Raw genomic sequence first — 21,630 nt, 5'->3', positions numbered from 1 at the left:
GTGCGCTCATCCATCACCGGACACGGGACTGTGTCCACCTTTGTGAGTAAAGCTGGCAGGAAGCGAGCATTCAAGTCTCTTCTGGAGACCCTGCTTCTGATTCCTCGGGGAATAGACTCAGCCTTCGCTGTATCTTAATATGGGGTTTCCCATTTCTCTAAGCCACTTTTACACAAGTTTGTGAAATGTAACTCAGTCATTAGTTGAGATATGTTAACTGAGGAAGGAAGGGAGGGAGGGAGGAAGGGGGAAGAAGGGGCGGGCGGGAGGGAAGTTTTGCGTGTCCTCGCCACCTCCCCGGGCCCAGGCCTGCATTCTGGTCTCACTTTTCCTCAGTGAGGCCCCAGCCTGGGGACAGTCTGCCGTGGGCACTTCCCACAGGAGTCCTTCCTTGTGAGCCGCAGGCCGAGTTCTGGAGTCTCTCTGACGCCGCCCGGCTCTGAGATCCAGGGTCCACATCGGGAAGAATGGCTCATACCTCCAGGCTCCCCAGCACAGGGAGCCTCCTATCGCGTGTCGTCTGCGATCCTTTGAGGCGTCTCCTTCTTCTGTCCCCGCGCTCCCCAGCTCTGCCTTCCCCCAGACACCCCCTGCCTTTGGTTTTGATGGTTTGTCCTCTCCTGGTCCACATGACGGGTACCAGTTAGGCCCCCAGGGTTCTCGCCCGCAGGCCTCCTGCCCCCGCGTCCCCTTACAACGAGGATGCTCACGGGTGCTCTCTCAACCAGGCACTCTGGGGTGCCAGAGGCACCGCCAATAACCACACTGGGTGGTGGCTGCAGACCAGGACGGCATCGGGGAGCCGGCCCACCCGAGGTCCGTGCAGACGGCCCCGCTCCTCCCCTTCACTGGGGCTCAGGCCATCAGCTGCTCCCGGCACCCTGGACCAGCCCCCCCCCCCCCCCCCGGTGGATCCCAGCCCTTCCTCAGCCCCTTCCCCGTCCCTGGGCACAGTGACAGCACACCCCTCTCGTTAAAGCCTGATTCCTCTCTTTCCCTGTGTAGTAAACTGGGTTTTGCCTTTTTCATTTGGTGGATGCTATAAATACAGGAAAACACATTTCATCTTGCACACATAATTTTCAAAGGTCCAATTGTGCCCCCGTGTGGTGGCAGGAAAGAGCACGGACAGGGAAACCTACGGGGCGGGTCTCCCGTACCTGCGGGGTCCTCGGCAGCCAGAGAGAACCATGGACGACGGCAGGGCCACGCCAGCTTGTGTGTGAAACTCTGGTTCGGTAATGCCCCATCGTATCACCTTGTTCATTCTTTAAGACCAGATACTATGTCTGTTATCTGATTTATTCATTTATTTATGTCCTCAACAAATATTTCTCTTCTTTTTATTTATTTTGAGAGAGAGAGAGGGAGAGAGAGAGAGAGACGGAGCATGAGTGGGGGAGGAGCAGAGAGAGAGGGAGACACAATCCCAACCAAGTAGGCTCCATGCTGCCAGAACAGAGCCCGAGGTGGGGCCTGAACTCACAACCCTGGGATCATGACCTGAGCAGAAATCAAGAGTCTGACGCTCAACCAACTGAGCCACCCAGGTGCCCCCTCCCCCCAAGCATGTCAAGCAGGAAATAAGGTCCCCCTTACGCACTGTGACTCTATCCCACCACAATTTGTCCTCCTGACAAAGGCAATGACTCAGTATGTGATTCCCCTCCCCTGAATCCAACTCTTTGTGACATGGAGAAGTCTACCATGTCTCGGGTTTCCCACCAAAAAGCTGACGGTCACCATGACAGGAGGTTGAGCGTATGCATCGTGCAAGCAGGTACGCTGTGTCACTGGGTGCAGACAGTCCTGAGACGGTGGAACCCGTCCAGACAATCGTGGCGTCACAGACCAGAATCCAGATGCCTTCACTCCAGGAACCAGTTTAGTTACGGCCGCTCTGGAGGTCAGCTTCCTAATCTAGAAAATGGGTAATAAAACCTCTCAGCTCACAGGATTGTCACTAAAATGAGATCAGGCGCTGAGAGCTGAGGACTCTTCGGGCAGGTAGCGGAGGCGAGGGCGCGCCACAGAAAGAGTCTGCAGAACACTGAGCGACTCACCTACGGCGGTTTATGTCCAAACACCCGATTTCCAGGTTTCAGAGTCGTTGGCTAAGCCCGCGGGCTGCTCTCTGCCCCCAAAGAGCCTCCCCACACCCCCCACGTTCCTACTGTGCGCGGAGTGACAGGGTTAGGAACTCCAAGCACGCGCCGGGAGCCTCTAATTCTATAAAGGGCCAGCTTCCTGATTGCATTAGCAGCATGAGGAAGTTCCAAATTACTGAGGGGCCGCTCTCCCCTGCACAGCTCTCCAAGAGCACGAAATAAATCAAAGCCCTCTCGCTTCAGAGGCTGGGAGAAGAGCAAAGGAGTTGGAATCATTCCCTGCTGACCAGCAGGAGGGAGGATGATTTCTACACGTTTCTGAAAACGGAATCCCCCTTCTCCCTGCGTTTAAGGGATTTTTACCGAGGCCTCCCGCAATCCTTCTCCCGGCACCATCCCCAAACCTCAGATGCTTGAGCACCCCACGTGACGGTGGCCATGTCCACATGTCACTTGTGCTATCAGCTATTTAATAGACGTTAATCATCTTTTAAATTATTTTGAGAGCGAGCGAGCACGTGTGCCACCTGGGAAGGGGCAGAGAGGGACAGAGAGAATCCCAAGCAGGCTCCATGATCGGCACAGAGCCTGACCTAGGGCTCAATCTCATGACCCCGGGATCATGACCTGAGCCGAAATCAAGAGCCAAACGTTCAAACGACTGAGCCACCCGGGAGCCCCAATTATTTTTTTTAACTTAGCCTTAGCCTAAGTAAAATAAATACTACCACCGGCTTAATGTGGCTTTTTTTCTATTACACATTCAAACACATAGTAACTACATAGTAAGTAAAAATTAAGAACGTTTGTCCAAATGCTACCTAAAGAGCCTCTTGGACAACCGAAGGATCCAGCGTAGCAACTTTGGGAAACTGTCTTGGAGAAAGTGTCTGCCCTCGGAGAAGCCCGCAGAAGCCCACCAACCTCGGTGCTCCCGGGACAGCCCCACGCGGCACGGGGCCCGGAAGAATCTGCTGGAGGAATGTCTCCATCTGGTGGTGGTCGCCTCTCATCACACTGGGGTGTGAGCCCTGCCCCGGTGAGGGCCTGGGGGTTCCTCTGGGGAGGGGGAGGGGGATGAAAAAGCGCCCGCGCTGGCGGTGACGGTTGCGTGACTTTGTGACTGTACTAAAACCCACTGAACCGTCCGCTCTGAAAGGACGAATCACACAGCACAAGTTACATCTCAGTTTTTACAAAAGAAGTCCCGTGGAAGTATCCAGTAGAGCAGAAAGAGAAAACTATCCTCACCTTCTGGGACGTTAAACTGTCTACAGCATGGCGAGGGTGTCTTTGTCTGTGCTCTGTCTTGTGGATATCGGGTCTGTATATTCCCCTATATTCCAGGGGCCGGAAGTCTTAAACGTAGAAATGGGTTTTTTATTTGTGTGTTTGTAAACCACATCCACGGCTCCTATTAGACACAATTTCCCCAGAGTCTTCTAGCTGACATTCTGAAAAGTTGTTTCTTTTTACGGCTCTCGCTCTCCCTACAACATGCTTTCAAGCGGCAAAAGCACAGATGGGAAATGTGCAGCACACGCCTTTGCTCTGGCTTCGCGGCGGACTTTGTGGGTGTGGTTAAATTATGATTTTTATTCTAAGGGGAGGCTAAGAAACGTTTGCCGCTTGATGGAAACCATGTGTTAGTTAGTGCAAGACGCTACGTCAGGTGCTTTAACATGACATATTCCTCACAATTACACTCGCTAAACAGAATACCATTACAGAATCCCCACTAATGTTCTCATCACACACCAACTCCAGAACCTTCCCCTGTAACTCATAGGGGATTGATCAGTGCAATTATTTTGTAAAGGTCCTTGTCAGAGGATTCAAAATAACCAGCAACAATAATTATTATTATTTAGGATTCAAGTGTTAATTTTCCAGCTGAGATGCAGCCCCGGCCTCACACAGCTACAGGTGTGGGTACAGGGGAAAACAGAGCCGCGTGCGCACAGCACATTTTCGGGGAGGGAGGACACCACCAGTCTCTCTTTGTCCAGCAAGGGGGGGGGGGCGCGTGATCCCACAAAAACACATTGGAAATACGGCCCTGAGATCTGGAGAGAATCTGCCACTGTCACAGCTTGTGTCTTCAGGGCCCTGCTAGTTTTCCTTGTGTGTAAGCTTCAGAGAGAAAGGGCCCTCGTTGGAGAGACAGAAGCACCGGCCCCCCATCTGCCCCCGGGAGGGCTTAGCCGCCCTGCTCCAGCCCGAGCCGCGTGAGCCCCTCCGGCCCCAGTGCCTCAGCCACAGGGGACCCACACCCACAGGGACCCACGGCCCCAGGGACCCACACCTGCAGTCTAAGCGGGGCAGGTAGGAAAACGCTAGCAGCATTTGGGGACAGCCCTGACAGCCCGGGACAGGTCTCACGTCCCCCCCTCCCCTCCACAGGGGTTGGTCCTAAACACACCTCACCCCTGCAGGTCCACTCATGTGTCAGCGAGGCTGTAACGTGTGGGGCCGCCCCCACGACGTCAGCAGTGCTAAGACCCAGAGACCCTGAGCTGCGACCAAGAGAAAAGAGAGGAGATCCGACTGCAAAGCCGACGATCGGAGAGGTGGGGTCTCTCCCAACCACAGACACGGACAGGGTGGTATGGGAACGTCACGGACAGCCTTGTGACGATGAAGACGAATGGACAAGCGGCTACGAAGACACGAATGAGCCAAATGAAACCCACCGTCTTGTGTCTTTGCTGAGTATCGAAGTTCCTGTGGGGAAACCGGGGCCTCGGAAATGGCCCATGTGAATCACCCCGAGGCCGAAGCCAGACAGAACATCACAGGAAAGCTTCACATAGCATCTCTGATGAACACTGACACAAAACCCTTCACAAAATATCAGCAAACCGAATCCAAAAGCATATAAAAAGGATTGTAAGCCATGACCAGTCGGAATTGATCCCGGGAGTGCAGACTGGGTGAGTATCTGAAAATCGATCAATCAGTAGATGCGGAAAAATATGATTGACAAAATCGCATATCTATTCATAGTTTTTTAAGGAGCAACTCTCAATAAGCCAGGAAAAGAGAGGAATGTCCTCAACCTGGTAAAGGACACGTAAAAACAAATAGCCTACAAGCTCCCATCACGATAGTTTTTGATAGTTTTTGAAGACTTGAGTGCCTTCCCCCCCTAAAACTGTGAGCAAGGCCAGGGGGTCTGCTCCCACCACCTCACCTCTCCTCAGCATTGTGTGGGGGCTTCAGTCAGAGCAATGGCCACATCCCTTCAGAGAAAGGAGGAAAGGGAGGGAATGAGAGAAAGCAGGAGAAATTAAACCACAAATATTGAAAAGAAGAAATAAAACTATTTACAGATGACCTGAGTCTATGTAGAGAAAATTCTAAGACTTCCACAAAAAAACAAAACAAAAAACAACAACCAGAACTAATAAATGAGATTATCTTCACAAGACCGCAGGATACGAGATCATTCTGCAAAACAGCCAATCCGATTTTCACACAGTATCAACAACCTGAAAATTAAATTAAGAAAACAATTCCATTTATAATAGCATCAAAAGTAATAAAATACTTAGCATGAAATGTAACGAAAGAAGTGCAGGATTTGTTCACTCCAGACCACAAAGCGTCGCCGAGAGAAATTGCGGAAGATTTAAATAAATCAAGAGACATTCCGTGTTCACAGACGGAAAGATTCAGCATTATTTATATTTCAGTTCCCTGCAAACTGCTATAGATTTGATACAATCACTACCAAAATCCTGGCATGTTTTTTGTAGAAATTGACAAAGTGATCCTATTAGAATAGCCAAGACGATTGTGAAAGAGAACAAAGTTAGAGAATTTACACTATCGGATTTCAAACTCGCTGTAAAGCTGCAGCAGTCAAGGCCAGCTGGTGTTCGCGTAAGGACAGACACGCAGGTCAGGGGGTTAGAACTTGAAATCGGGGGTGTTCATGGTCCTCGTGATAAAACGTAACACAAAACAACATCGTAAAGAGTCACTGGAGAGAGATTTCTTTCTACTAAGGACTCTGTCAACCCTGCAGTGTACCCTCGTACCTACCTTGTGCCGGATTCAAAACAGAGAATGAATTGACAGGCAATGACTCCACCCCATTCTCTGTTTTGAATTACCCTAAGATGCTCATCTTGGGACCTGTTTTTTAGAAACTCTTTCCAGTGGCTGTAATGGAAACTTGGCAGTCGTGAGAGGAGAAGCAAATTAGAAGGTAATTTGTACATAAATTACATGTGGAATTCGTACAGGAAGATTATTTCCTCTAACATGACATTTAACATTTTTTATTATGAAAGTTTTCAGAACGTGTGCAAAATGATGTTCTTTACTGCTCTCGCTCCGGGCACAGCTACCACTCCTTCTGCCAGAGTCTGCGGAAGTCGATCCCAGGAACTGTATTCTTTCATCTGTAAATATTTCAGCACACATCTCTAAATGATAAAGTCTTTTTAAACCAATCATCAAATAAATTAGCAGTAATATCCCATAGGAATTGTTTTAATAAACAGAAAAGCCCTCTCATAAGCTGCGCAGACTAACCACATTCAGTCTATAAAGCCTAGAGTCTTCTTTTAAAAGCCTTTTTTACACGCATCTCCTGATGTAAAGTCAAACGAGTTTAATGCTTACTTTCCCCAAAATATGTACTTTTCCCACACGAGCCACAAGCTGCCTGCAAACTCTCCAGCTGGGAGAAAGGCTTACTGTCTCGTTCTAAACCCGATAAAGTGGGCCTTTATTTTTTTTTATTTTTATTTTTTTTAATTTTTTTTTTCAACGTTTTTTATTTATTTTTGGGACAGAGAGAGACAGAGCATGAACAGGGGAGGGGCAGAGAGAGAGGGAGACACAGAATCGGAAACAGGCTCCAGGCTCCGAGCCGTCAGCCCAGAGCCTGACGCGGGGCTCGAACTCACGGACCGCGAGATCGTGACCTGGCTGAAGTCGGACGCTTAACCGACGGCGCCACCCAGGCGCCCCTAAAGTGGGCCTTTAAATGAAAACCTGTGACTCAGAGCATCAGATTCACTCTAAAATATGTTTTCTCAACACCTGACTCGAAATAGTAATTAAAAAAGCTAAACCTAAGCCAGAGGGGAAGACTCAAACAGTACAAGACTTCAATGTCACGTCTGCCTGCTGTAATCAATACACCCAGTGAGAATCTGAGAGAGTCTTCTAACTCTGCGGGCTGTCGCGAGAATCGTAATCCCACAGATACCCCGGCGGAGCCAGCCCCAGACTTGACCGCATCTCCGTCCCCGGGAAGCACGACAGTAAAGAAAAGAAGCGGGAAGGGTCACGGCCTATTTCTGACGCCGTGATTACCTCGTTGCTCCGAAGTGCTAGGAAGTGCTCCCGGAAAGGTTCATATAAAAGGCCCCCTGGAAGATGCCACGGGGTGTGTGAGCGTGGGTTGGGACTGCGAGGGTGCGGTCCAAGAAGGGGGTGCCAGTCCCGTGAGCAGGTTATGATTGGCTCACGTGCAGCAGAGTTTGTGTAAGCGTCGCATCACAGGTCGTGACACATCACACAGATAGTTTAGATATATGTTAGATATCCGTTGTTTTAACAGAACCAGTTCCCTTCCACTGGAATGTTTCTCTTTCCTAACTAATGGTTTCTTACTTGAAAAGACTGAGACATGAAACATAAGAAAACATGGTGAGCGAATAAACTGGTAAATATATGTTAAACCAAAACAAACACGGTCTATAAAATCATAACAGTACCTAATGCGGGGACATAAGAACACAGAACCAAAATACCGGACAATTGTAGTATGTAAATCTAGAGAGGAGCCGTATTTTAAGGCCGTGTATTGTTTGCACAGAAACTGGTTGGAATCTTAGCTCCACACTTACGAAGTTAGGAACACCAAGTAAAATTTCAATGGTGATAATCAAAAGAATAAAAGTGGAGTAAGAAAAAATAAAATAAAGATAGGAAAGCAGATTTCAATATATCACCAGAGGGGAAAAGAGATGATAGAGGAGAAAATATACCCATAGGAACATGAGGTTAAATATAAGCATGCTGGACTGAGAAGCTAAAAGATAGAGATTATGAGACTAAGTCGTAAAAGTCTAAGCCAGACTGCGTTTATAAGATAAATATGTAAACTTAAGGTATACAAACGCTAACAGTAAACAGAATATGCCAGGCAAGCATTTTTTAAAAGAAAGTTACGACCATCGTAGTACTTCAAACAAAATATGTTTTAAGACATAAGCCTTGGGGCGCCTGGGGGGCTCAGTCAGCTAAGCGTCCGACTTCGGCTCAGGTCATGATCTCACGGTTTGTGAGTTCGAGCCCCGCGTGGGGCTCTGTGCTGACAGCTCAGAGCCTGGAGACTGCTTCGGATTCTGTGTCTCCCTCTCTCTCTGCCCCTCTCCAGCTCGCACTCTGCTCGCTCTCTCAAAAACAAATAAACATTAAAAAAAAGTGTTTTTTATAAAAAAAAATGATAAGCATCATTCAGGGTACAGAGGGCTCCACACAATGAAAAAGGTTCATTTCATCAAGGATATAAAAATTCTAAATGTGAATTCCTCTAGTAACAGCCTCCCCCCACTCTCTCTATGCACACACACACACACACACACACACACACACAAATGAACACAAACACACACACCACACACACATGCAGGTAACAAAACTCCAGGGAGAAACTGGCAAATTCACAACCATCCAAGAGATTTCAACTTATCTTTCTCAACCACTGCTTAGTCGATCAGAAAAATATGTAAGCCTAGGAGATTTGACGGACACATTCAACAAGCCCGATTTATTGGGTAAATACGGAACCCTGCATCAAATAAGGAAAGGATACACACTCTTTGAAAGCACATATTAACCCTATATTGCAATTGCGCCAATTGCCTTAAATTTCAAAAAAGTAGTATCATTCAGAGTATTGTATTTAACCCTAATGAGGTTAATTTAAGTCAACAATAAAAAGATGGAGAAAAGTCCCCAAGTCAGGCTCTGCACTGACAGCATGGAGCCTGCTTGGGATTCTCTGTCTCTGTCTCTGTCTCTGTCTCTCTCTCTCTCTCTCCCTCTCTCGCTCTGCCCCTCCCCCACTTGCACTCAGGCTGTCTCTCAAAATAAGTAAACGTTTTTAATGTGCGAGTCGTATATGGGGAAAATTCTAAAAATCTCACTGAAAGACATTAAAGACAGGCTAGATAAATGGAGTGATTGACTAACTGTGTTTGTGGACGGGACGACTCAAGTCACAAAGATGTCACTTCACCCCAAATTGACTTATAGATTCCATGCAGTTCTGATCAAAACGCTACCAGGTTTTGCCAATAAACCCGACACGCTAATTCTAAAATTTACAAAACAACGAAGGCCCAGAATATCCACAAAGCTTGTGAAGAAACTTCCCAGATACCATGACTTACCGCGAAGCGGCAGCAATTGGCACAGTGCAACCATAAACCAGAACAGATCCCCTAAAACAGGCTCGTGCGTTTATGGGGAACTGCCAAACCTCAGATGCATCACAGAAACAGGACAGAATGTCCAAAGCAGGCTGGCGCACTTAATGGGGGCCTGCTGTATGCCAGAGACGCATCACAGATCAGGAGCGCGGGGTAAGTTCTCCCGTACATGGGGCTGGAACGACTGGTCACCTCATGGGAAAGAAGTCTCATCACCCACCTTACACTACATACAGAACATCCACTTCTAATTTAAGGACCTAACTGTGAAAAGCAAAGATTTACAGATTTTTAGAAGTTAAAAAGGAAGCTATCTTTATGATCTCAAGCTGGGCAATACATTTCTAAAGTTAAGAAATTCTGTTGATCAAAAGATTTCATAAAGGAAATAAAAAAGACAAGCCAGGGGCGCCTGGGTGGCTCAGTCGGTTAAGCGGCCGATTTCGGCTCAGGTCATGATCTCACAGTCCGTGAGTTCCAGCCCCGCGTCAGGCTCTGTGCTGACACCTCAGAGCCTGGAGCCTGTTTCATATTTTGTGTCTCCCTCTCTCTGACGCTCCCGTTCATGTTCTGTCTCTCCCTGTCTCAAAAATAAAATAAAACATAAATTTTTTTTTAATTTAAAGAAATTCTGTTGATCAAAAGATTTCATAAAGGAAATAAAAAAGACAAGCCAGGGGCGCCTGGGTGGCTCAGTCAGTTAAGCGTCTGACTTCGGCTCAGGTCATGATCTCACAGCTCGTGAGCTCGAGCTCCGCGTCCGGCTCTGTGCTGACAGCTCAGAGCCTGGAGCTGCTTCGGATTCTGTGTCCCTCTCTCTCTCTCTCTATCTCTCTGCTCCTCCCCTGCTCACGCTGTCTCTCTCTCTCAAAAAGAAACATTTTAAAAAAATTTTTTAAAAGACAAGCCAAACATTGGTCGATGATGTGGGTAACATGTAAACAACAAAGGTGTTCGGAAGCCATACGGAACTATACAAATCCATAAGAAAACAAACAACCCCATAGACAAGTGATCGAGAAGCACGGATAGGCATTGCAGACGAAAGGCAAGTAAACAGTAGGAAAAATGACTTAGCCCGAGTGGCTACTGGAAGAATGCAAGCTAACCCGCACATTACTGCACGGGATCGTGTTACCATTTTGGTTGTCACACAGACCATCACCTACATTGGCAGAGAGTAGGAAGCGTGGCACAGAGCTGCCGAGGGCGTGGTGGGCGTGCACGCTGAGGCAGCCGCTGCAGGGAAGGGGTTGGGGTTGCCCCCTATCTGCATCACCTATGCTGGGATCCAGCAGCTCCACCCTCGGACACCAGCTCAGAGGCACCAGGAAACATGCAGCACTTTTCCTAAGAATCCAAAACAACCCCAGTGTCCAAGAGAATGCTAAATACATCCTGGCACACCCCCACAGTGAGCTGTCATAGAGAAGTCACAGTGAACAAATTATAACCACATAAAGCAATGTGGATGAATTCTGGATACGTCATGATGAATGAGAAAGCCATTCACAGACAAAGGAAGCAACAACCTACATGTATGATGCATGTTTGCAAACCGCGAGAGCAAGCATACCCGCATCCACACGCACACACGCGGTAAAACCCCACATAAAGGAAGCGTGACAAACAGCACATCGAGGGAATCGGGGTGGGATGGGATTGACGGGAGCACAGGTAGCCGTAACGATATTCACAATGCTGTAGATTTAGGTTGGCCGAGGGGCTCATTTTAGGATTACACATAGATTTTGGAATCCACTCACTTCACTAATTTGTAATGGGGGGGAAAAGAACGAAGGAAGGGATCCAAGTAAAGGCTATTAGATGTTAGCACTGGGTAAGAAGTATCTCTGATGCCCGCCTGCGCTCCCTGGCCCCCACTCCTGTCTGTGAGACAGAAAGACCGCAGCAGCCGGCCAGCTCCCTCCCTGCGGGCGACATCAGCCCGGATCTCACTGGAACTCGCCACAGCCCCGGACCCCACTGGCTGCTCCCTTCTGGTCGCTCCCTTCTCTGCCTACATCGCTGTGGCCACCTTTCCCGCGCGAGAAACGCTGCCCTTAGTGCCATCTTCCCTGCCGGGTGTCCCCAGGAATCTGCACCCCAACCCCGCTGTCCCACCCGCTGGCGGCCTCTACCACGTGTCCGTGCAGCTCAGACCTGACAGACGCCAAGGGAGCTCATGGTCTCCCTTTCCGGTAATGTGTCTTCTTCCAGGGGCCAGTTTGGTCTCCTCCTTCTCACTAATGTGCCCAGCGAGCGACAAGACCTGGTGGTCGTGACTCAGCGAGTCTCCCTGCGACCGCTGCCATCCGTCGAGATGGCCCAGGCGTGGGGTCTCTACCTCCAGGCTCACTCTGCCCTCGGCAGACGGCAGTGCCGAAGCCCTAAGCATGGATCACAGAAGCTCGCACGTTCGCTCAAAAACACAGAGTAACGACCCCCGGGCCGCAAAGGTGGTTCTCAAACCTTGCCGCGTGTCGGAACAACCTGGTGAGCAAAACTCCTGGCCTCGGGTCCCCTCCAAAACCCAAGTCAGAATTTTGACCGGTGACGTCAGCAACTTTTAAACATCCTAGTCCTGTTCCCATTTTTGTCACAAAGCGTTCCATTAAGGGGTCCCCCCAGAGCCCCCACCGTGACGGTCCTCGTGCCTCGTCCCGTTTCCCCGCTTCCTGTTAGAAACCCATTCGTGGCCTTCCAGTGGGGGTGAGGTAGGCAGAAACCAGCCATCGCTCCTGTTGCAAGAATATGGGGGGGCGCCTGGGTGGCGCAGTCGGTTAAGCGTCCGACTTCAGCCAGGTCACGATCTCGCGGTCCGTGAGTTCGAGCCCCGCGTCAGGCTCTGGGCCGATGGCTCGGAGCCTGGAGCCTGTTTCCGATTCTGTGTCTCCCTCTCTCTCTGCCCCTCCCCCGTTCATGCTCTGTCTCTCTCTGTCCCAAAAATAAATAAAAAAAAAAAAAGAATATGGGGGAAATGGGCAATTTTGCGAACACGGTGTCTTAAAAGACACCGGAAAGTTCTAGAAACTAAGAGGGCCGAAAGGGAGGAAATCCCGAAGAGGGGAGAGCCGCTCTTCAGCACACTGTCATCGCGGCCCCTTCCGTCCGTGAGGCAGTTGGCGAGTCTGGCCCACGTCTGAGAAGGTGGAGACACAGAAGGGAAGATACTCAAAGGGTCGGGGCGGGGGTGCTGATGTGATCGACCAGAAACAAAGGAGCCCCAAATACAGGGCATCTGCTTGGTGCTAGGGAAGCATGCGCGTCCTGGCCGTGTGGCCAGGCTTGCAAGGACGCGGGAGATCTCCTGCAGTTGTGGTAACTGCGACTACACGACCCTTCACGAACAAGAAGGGCCTACGAGAGCGCGCGGCACGTCTCACCTCGGAGATACTCTGAAACCAGAAGCGGACTGAGCCGGACCTCGGCCTCCACCTGCCCCAGATCAGGCTGACTGCGATCAGGCGACCAGCCCCTCGCCCCGTGTGCCTACGGGAGAAAGGCTGTTCTAGCTCCGTGCTTTTTGGATACACAGCGGCCGGCACACCAGTGAAAACAATCCTGGGCACCGTGTGATGTGTTTCTGTAGAAGCCCCAAGAGAGCACCAGGCCCGTCAGACCTACGCAGGAGGCTGGGGGGCCCACGAAGCGAGTCCCGGGGATCTCCTTGAGATAGCACCTGGAACACCGCAGGTTGACCTCCTGAGGCTTCTAGGACCGGGTACATCTGGGGAGGGCGGGGGCTGGAGAACTTGCAATTGCCAGACCCCGAAAAAGCACATTTCCGTGACAGCTGGAGTGGCCCGAGGACAGTGAGGAGGCAGGCTCGCTTCCTTTCATCAGCAATCGGAAAAATATGAAAATGCCACCACTGCAAGGTACGTAAGATGGAGTCCACGCCGTGTGTGGCTCTTGTCCTGCACAGTAGGGTCGGGTAGAGCCGGCAGCCCCTCATGGCAACAATATGAAAAACGTGTTGGTATTTTCTAAGGACCAGGATCAAAGTCATGTTAGTAGAAAATGTACGCTTTCGCCCCAAGGCTAGACTGTATTAATTCTAGAAAAATGATACTTTTTAGTGAGGTGTATCTGCTTCTCGGATAACCAGAGGAAAAACCACAATAGCTCTATCTTGCTGAGGAGTGTGGCTTCCTTCAACACCTGACCACGACTGAGGACTCAGGAGCTTTGAAAGAAGCTTCCAGAGACCACTAGCAGGATCAGAGGCGGGGACCAAGGAGTGAGAAAGTACTGACGTAGAACACCCTCTTTGAAAGTTCTGGAGTCCATGAGGCCTTTTATAACACTCAGAAAAAAGTGGCAATAGTTCTGTATATGTTACAGGTCTACTCGCATTTTCTATTTCTTCAATTTCTGTATTTTGGTTTTTCCAGAACTTTATCCATTTCACTTAAATTATCTAGTCTGTTGGCACACAGTTTTTATATTTTTCCCTTATCGTTTTAATTTCACGAAGTCAGTAGTGCTCTTTTCACTTTCCTGATTTCGGTAATTAGAGTTTTCCTCTTTTTTTTTTTTTTAACCTGGTCAATGCAGCTAAAGTTTTGTCGTGTGTTAATCTTTTCAAAAAACCAACTTTTGGTTTTGTAAGTTTTTCCCCACTGCTTTTCTGTTTTCTATTTATTCCTGCCCTAATCAATATTTTTGTTTCTGCTTTTTTAGTTTGCTTTTCTCATTTCTTATGGCCAAAGGCTAGATTCCAGATATCTTTTTTTTTAATATGGGGTTTTTGTCATAAATTTCCCTCTATGCGCTGCATTATCAGGGAGCACACAAGCTTTAGTATAGGTTTTTATTTTCATTCACAAGCATCTTATTTCCCATCATTCTCTCCTTGCCCCGTTAGTTACGGAGGACCGCTGCTTAATGTCCACACAACTGTGACTTTCCCCGGTTTCCTTCTGTTGCTGATTTCTAACTTAGTTCTCCAGAGTGCAAGATGGCGTCACTCATGCCAAGTTGTGATACAATCAGGAAAGCAGCCGAGAGCAGAGCTCACCCAAACCAGCACGGACTGGCAGAACCAAGGCCTGAGAACCCACAAGGCCACGGAACCTGGAAGAACCAGGCGCCGAGAATCACAAGAACCGGAGGAGGTCTGGAAAGACCTAAGGCTGATTAAATTCCTGTGAAAAGCAGGAGTTCCGCAACCAACCTCCAGATTCTCCAGACGCTGGCGCTCCCCCCACCCCCCGCGCCCAAATAAAACCGACGTCTGAGGGCTTGAGCGCTGCCCCGGGAGGCTCCACGGCTCTCGGCCCCATGGCTCTCCGAACGGAGGGGATGCTTGCTCCGCTCGAAGAGTGAGCGGCGTGCGTGGACCGCTGACGCATTTCGAACCAGACCCAAGCTTCATCTCAACCGGCTTTGCAGTTGGCGCATAAACTTCTTATCCCTTGTTCTCTTTTGTCACTTTACGTGACTTGCAGGAAGCCAAGTTCAACGTGTAACGCAACGTCACTGAGCTTGGAATCCACCGCCCACGCGCGGACACCGGCCAGGTGGCACCCAACCCGCGCCCTCAACCCCGCAGTCCGGCAACGACCTGGGCGGGACGCCCACCGCCCTCTGACCCCGGGTGGCGAACGGCATGCCGGGCCCGCAGCGCCCGGATATCCGCGTTGCATGCCGGGACTCGCAGTCTCCAAAAGGGGCCTCGGCACGTGACTGGGCTGCGGGGAGCAGCCCGCGCTGCATGCTGGGACTCATAGTTTAACGACCCTAGGCCTCCGCGCACCAAGGGAGTTCTGGGACCGGGGGGGGGGGGGGGGGGGGCGGCGCCGGGAGGGGTGGAGATTCGCAGTGCATGCCGGGGTTTCTGGGCAGCGGCGCGCGCTGCACGCCGGGACCCGCAGCCCCACGCCGCCGGGGCACATGGGGCGAGGCCACGCTGTTCCCGCCGGGCCGGGCCAACAACATGTTTCGGCCCCGGACGCGGCAGGCATCCGCGGCCGGCGCAGCCGCTTCTCCGGGCTGCGCGTAGGCGTGTGTTTACACACGGGCCCCGCGGCGCACGCACGTAGCGTCACGCGACGTCAGACGCTGTCCCGGAAGTTGGCGCGGGCCGGGCGGCGGGTGGAAGCCGGTGCCGGAGCGCGAATTGCAGCGCCGTCGCCTTCACTGCCTGGGCCGGGGTCGCCGGCCCGCTCGCCCGTCCGCGATGGGGACCGGGCCCTGAGCGCCCCGCCCGGCCTCCCTTTCCACAGCGACCCCGCCCGGCCGCGATGGAGGCGCCTTCAGCGGGCCCTCTTCCCGCCGAGGGCGGCCCGCCTGTGGCCGTGGCCGAGGTGCGCTGCCCGGGCCCCGGGCCGCTGCGCCTGCTCGAGTGGAAGGTGGCGGCGGGCGCGGCCGTGCGTATCGGCTCCGTGCTGGCCGTGTGTGAGGCCGCCGCTTCCGCGCCGCCCGCCGGTCCCGCCCCTGCCCGCGCTGGCTCCGGGGGCTGTGTGCGAGCCGAGCGAAGGCTGAGGTCCGAGCGCGCCGGCGTGGTGCGGGAGCTGTGCGCGCAGCCGGGCCAGGTGGTGGCCCCTGGGTGAGTGGGGTCGGAGGAGCGGGACCTGGAGGGGGCCGGGGCCGGGCACTGGGCAGGAAGGGGTCCCCGGTGCCGAAGCTAGAGGGACAGCTCGGGGAGAACTTTGGTGGGTGGGTCACACCGCAGTTGTGCATCTGCGTGTCTTTCTAAAGCTGGACGATAGTCACTACTTGTGGTGATTTAACCGTTCCGAAACATGACTTAAAACGTTTTCAGCTGGCAAAATTGCAGTTTTAGGAAGTAGGCGGATTCTGTTCTTCTGTGATAGGTGCCCCCCCCGCCCCCAGCAGGACTCCGCGTCTGTAAGTTAACTGCCCAGTGAGCACGGGACGATCAGGCACGCTCCACGCTGGTCATCGCAGTGTAAACTGCTGGGGGTGGGGTGCACATCTTCAGCTTCTCGTAAACCTTGAGAAACGCGGTTGTAAAGCCGGGTGCAGTTCTGCATCATAGCTCAGGGGGGTGCAGCCGCAGCCCAGTTAGTTCAGGGTAACAAAATAGTACATATACTAGTATGCTTTCCTCAGATAGACTCTAGCTGTTGGTTACCTCCGTTTTAATCACATAAAGGGGCCTTTCTCTTTTTAGGGGGCGAACCTGTCCACCCACACCTCGTGTGTGACTTTACCAGTGTTGTGCTCGGAGATTGGGCTGGTGTGTGGGTATGGTGTGTACATAGACATGACTCATGTGGTTGTTTTTATTGTCTGGAACAGAAACCCGGGCAGGTGACCATTCCTGCTTCCTGCTGTAGTGGTTGGCTCACAGCTTCCTTCTGCGAGGGCCATGGGACATGTCAGGTGCTGGTCCCCTTGGGCACAGTCTGGCCCTCTAGTTGTGCTCTGGTCTCTGCCCCTCTCCTTGTGGCTTGCACTGCCTCTGCATCTGTTGAGAATCTGCTCCCCTTCCATAGAATGGGCTAGGACTGGCCTCCATCCCAACCCCAGGAGCCTCCTCCTGTGTGCACTTCTCCCCACTCGTTTGGAGACGGCACTCTGGTCCGTGGCCTATGGGTAAGGTGCCCGCGCCTGCCCAGTGAGCATGGACAGGGTGGGATGGGAGCTGCCTCGGGGCTGCACCCTCCCCGGAGCCGTCTGGCCGGCCTCCTTTGGAAGGAAGAAGCTCACTGGGCTGTGTGTATATGGCACACTGTGGTTTGCTGTCCTCATTACTTTGAAGTCAGAGTTCACCTGACCGCCGCTTGGGCGTATAAACTCATGAGCCCATAGTTGTGGAGGTGAAGCCCGGTGCTGGTGTAGAAGGCTGTGTAGAAAGTTCCTAAAGTGGAGGGCTCTTCGTGTCCTTGTCTTCCTCTGATTATACAGAGAGGGCCACTGAGGCCCAGACAGGTCAGGCCCTGGTCTTTCTGTTCCTCCCATTGTACACAAAAGGCCATTAGGGCCCAGGCGGGCCAGGGACTAGTCAGTGAGAAGCTCCATGTGTTATGCTTTGATCCCATCAGCCAGACTAGCAAATCAGAGTAACCCAACACGTTAATCTCACCAGTCAGCAAAGAAACGTACCTGATGACAAGTTCTCAGTAGGGAGTTTTTCTTTTTTTGTGTTTTTGGCATTTGGGGTTTAGGGTGTCTTACTGCCGTGGTTCATCGTAAGGCTCTTTGCGGACCCGATGACAGTGTTGCTCCTGGCGCGCAGGGGTGAGTGGGCACAGGTGAGGCACCGGCACAGCCAGGCTCACCTGCTCGACGTTGTCCTTGTTTTCATCCTCGCTGGCGTCAGCAGGGTTCGTCCCATCCACGTCCGTGGTTATTCTCAGGCAGCGAACAGTCAGTTCTAGGAACTTAGAAATAGTGCTTCTGGGTGTGCCTGAATTCATCACTAGATTATCGTTTTGGCCGATAGTAGGAGGAACGTTTTTGTGCTTGCTGTCAGGTAGAGGTAGGAACCGAATCCTTTCTTCTCAGATAGGGAGGGTGCTGGGGTCCCAAGGGGCTTTGGCACGCTGAGCACGCTGCCTTGTCGAGGCTTCACGTTTACATCCTCCTCCCTGCTGCTCTCTCCTTAGGCCACCTTTCATCCAGGGGGTGGCAGTGTGGGGAGGGAGACAGAATGAGAGTACACATCTGTCTTTGTAACTTTCACGTGGATTACAATTATTTTGACTTGAAAACATTAGGACAAGCCGCTGTCAGAAATTCAGTCTATTAATTGTTACTTTACCTAATGTCCTTCTTTCCCACCTGTCTCCTTTTATGTCCGTTGTCATTCACTGGGAGGCGTTGAAGTCTGCAGGGGAAGATGTGTGAAATACTCAGGGAACAAGTCTGGTGGTGGGGCAGGACCAACATGGGGAGACCGGGGTGGGGGGTGGGGAGGGGGCTATTGCTTTGTAAGACCAGAAGCAGTTACGATTGCTGGCATGCTGCCTTGAAGACCTTGGTGGCCCTCTGAGGCGCAGACTGGAGACGACGCTGAAATTCTGTGAGTCCTTCCCAGCCTGTTGAGCCCAGCGGTACAGGGGAGCACTTGCTTTTGAAACACGTTAGAGGAATGGAGTTTTGTCTAATAAATCGTAGTCGACCCACTGGAAGCTCATACAGTTTTGAGAGAATTCTAGAAGGAATTCCTCGCGGAACCTGAGTGGCTGACTCTAGGTTGCCGCGGGCACTGAGAGTGGATAGTCTTCCTATTTTAGTTTCTTCGGATGCTGTGGGTTCTGTCTCTTCCAACCACACGCTCCGTCACCAGGCCACAGGTGGCCGAGGTTGTGTGAAGTAGCTGTGTCCCCGCTCTGACTTCAGCGTGCGCCCAGCCTGAACGATAGCGGGTGACGCTGTGGCCACCACCGCCGCTCTGCCTCGTCGCCGGCACCTCCCCCGCTCCTGCGGTATTCACCATCAAAGCAAGGGTACTCTTTTGCTTCTTTTCGGACGTAATTCCAGACCTAGAGAAAAGGTGCAAGAATAGTGCCAGGAATTCTCCTCCAGGTGTCACGTGGCTCTCCTAACGACGCTGCCACAGCTGCTCACCCTTCTTCCTCACACGCGGTATCTTCCTCAAGTTGAGGACGTTGCAGATGTCTCCTCAAAATAACATTTTCTTACCTAACCACGGTGCAGCGGCCAGAATCAGAAATAACATCCATGCTGGGCTATTTTCTGCTCTTTGGATTCCCCTGATGGGCCAGTAATGTCCTTGGAAGCGAAAGAACACAGGTCCTGTGTCAGGCTCAGCCGTCTGAGCTCCTGGATCTCTGGCCTCGAGCGGTTCTCCTGTCTGGTCCTCCGTTTTCTTCTCGTCAGCTGGTGGTTTTGCAGACTGACTCCGTTCCGATCGCCGTGTGCATTTGGGCAGGGCTTGCCTGGGTACCTGTGCGTGTCCCGAGCAGGCCTGTCGGGCGACAGGTAGCCTCGGTCTGTCCCATTCTCATCTGTTCCGGTGAAATGTTACAAATTTTCCTGTCGTAATCATTCAGCATCTTGTGAGAGATACTTTATTACTCAGTAAATATCTTAAATTCTCTCATCAAATGGCCGCCCATCATTTTTGGCATCTTGAGGACTCTTGTCTGAATTTCCTGTTTTTTATCAGGATTGTCCAGTGGTGATGTTCTCAAGCCTTTCGTTGTTCCTTCTCCATTTATGGTTGGCTTTCTACTGTAAGAACCCTTAATTTAATAGTGTAGCCTCTGGGATTCTTGTTTTATTCAATGGGTTGTAGTCCATTACTACCATTTTTTTCTCAGTGCTCCGTTGTCCCAGCTTTGGCCAGCGGGAGCCCCTCACGCTGACTCCTCTGGTGAGGCCCTTGGGTCGGCGCGTGGCCGTGTTTTCTGACACAAATGGTATTTAGGCTCCTGCTCCCCAGCTCTGGAATCACCCCATTCTCCAAGAAATTGTGCTTCCTTTTAATGGAGACTGACATTTAGGAACCGAGATCCGGGAGCACAAGTGACGTTTTGCCCATCGCGCTTGTGTGCTGAGCTCCGTGTTTAGAGCTTGGCGGAGGGCTGTGAGCCGCCCTGGCCTGTCGCGGGAAGACGGAAGGTGAGACCCAGCCTGCGATAGCGCTGGCTCCGCCAGCAGAGAGTCAGGGTGCCCGGCTTCCTCACGCTGTGCTCTTCCTGTGCCCTCGGACCTTCCCATCAGAGCAGACACAAAAGCTGATGTGTGCAGAAATTTCAGGAAGAATTCGATATTTGTGTATTTCGGGAAAAATTACTTCTTTAGGAATCGCGTCGTGATTTTCCTATGGATTTTTTTCAAGGACAAACCAGGAAAGTTAGCATTTACTGGTGACTGACTTGACATTCTGGGGCTGGTCTCCCGGGTGAAGTGTTTTCTCTAGAGGTCACAGCATGCCCCTCCCCGCAGGGTGTGGTGGTGTTGGCTCTTTGTTGGGTTGAGGGTAGAAACAGTAGGGTCACTGCCTGCCTTTCATCCCTCTCGCATCAGTGTCTGCAGATGAAATCATGTACCGAAAAAGGGCATTACTGTTACCTCTTAAAAACACTCTTTCCCTCTCTCTTGGCCATCCGTTACTTTTTTTGAGAATCCTTTTAGCCCTTGTAAAGATGCAGAAGAAGTCCACCGATAACGTTGAGCTCCGCTCTGACTCCGCAAGACAGTTCTGAATGACCTTTTAATTCAGAAGAAAATAGGGTCTCTTTATCCTCCTTTTAATTTAGATGAGATGTTTCCGAGCTGCTGTCCCCTGGGCCACATGTGAGTGTTGGTGTGGCCGAATGGGAAGGGGGTGGGGGACAGACAGCTCGTTACCTTGGCCACACGTCTCCGTCCTTTGTGACAGTCACAAGTCGTCATGTGCTGCACTCGGGCACATGTGCTGTGTGTGCAGTGTGTGTGTGTCCCGTGTGGTCCGGTCCGGTGTGCAGCTCTCCTGCTCTCCTTCCTGGGCTGCAGCAAACTCCAGAAACTGTCTTGAGGGGCACACCACCAGCTGGGGTGGCTCGGCGGCCGCACACGGCATCTCTTTACCTCAGCCTCGGTCAGCGTTTGCCGGAAACGTCTTTCGAAGACACGTGGCTCCTCCCTTGTGTGTGGAGACCGTGTTGCGTTTTTAATCACTTCCCCCCCTTCGCCTGGCAGGTGTGGCCTCGGCACCCTGTATGGATTTACAAGTGGTGGGTTTCTGCTGTCACGTCGCTTGGCTTGGGGGCCACTTTGCTAGATGGCGGCACGTTAGTGTTTTCGGACTTGGGTCGTCTGAGAAGATTGAGGGGCATTTGGTTTTGCCTCAGATGATGGTATACCTCCTCCCCCTGCTGTGTGGACTCACCCGCCTGTGCTGATCCCACGTCTGTGTCGGGTGTAACGTGACAGACATCGCCAGGGTGGATTTAGGTGGAGACCTCGTGTCTAAATTTAGTAAATAGGAAAATTCTCTGTTCGTATTCACAGTAGGGAGCGTTGAGCTTTGAACACTATGGGTGACTCTTTTACATCAGAGAGAGGTGTCGAGTTTTGGAACGAAGGCATCTCGTGGGGGGGTTAGGCTGATTTGTGAGTCATTCACGTAGCTCTTACACGTG

The 21,630-nt window shown here is 51.6% G+C and overlaps 1 protein-coding gene and 1 long non-coding RNA gene across 5 annotated transcripts in view; one reads left to right on the top strand and one right to left on the bottom strand.

Annotated features, from left to right (window-relative positions):
- Positions 1–1,361: 1,361 nt before the first annotated feature.
- LOC131489865 (uncharacterized) lies at positions 1,362–15,058 on the bottom strand. The gene is made up of 4 exons (XR_009250779.1): positions 12,952–15,058; positions 5,302–5,599; positions 4,876–5,049; positions 1,362–1,920 (listed from the first exon to the last, which is right to left on the bottom strand). It is a non-coding gene; the product is annotated as an uncharacterized LOC131489865 (long non-coding RNA).
- A 398-nt stretch (positions 15,059–15,456) lies between these two features.
- Positions 15,457–21,630, top strand: part of CTDP1 (CTD phosphatase subunit 1) — a 57,359-nt gene continuing 51,185 nt past the window's right edge. For 2 of the 4 annotated variants that reach the window (XM_058691751.1, XM_058691752.1), the window contains exon 1: positions 15,457–16,118. In XM_058691751.1, the coding sequence (XP_058547734.1) occupies positions 15,814–16,118 (305 nt within the window). In that variant the 5' untranslated portion in view covers positions 15,457–15,813. The remainder of the gene's footprint in view (positions 16,119–21,630) is intronic. The other 2 variants (XM_058691749.1, XM_058691750.1) reach the window with 2 other exon arrangements.

Source organism: Neofelis nebulosa, chromosome 11 (assembly GCF_028018385.1).
Source record: "Neofelis nebulosa isolate mNeoNeb1 chromosome 11, mNeoNeb1.pri, whole genome shotgun sequence".
Classification (NCBI taxonomy): Eukaryota; Metazoa; Chordata; class Mammalia; order Carnivora; family Felidae; genus Neofelis; species Neofelis nebulosa.
Note: the sequence above shows the minus strand (reverse complement) of the source record. Positions and strands in the feature narration are given on the sequence as shown.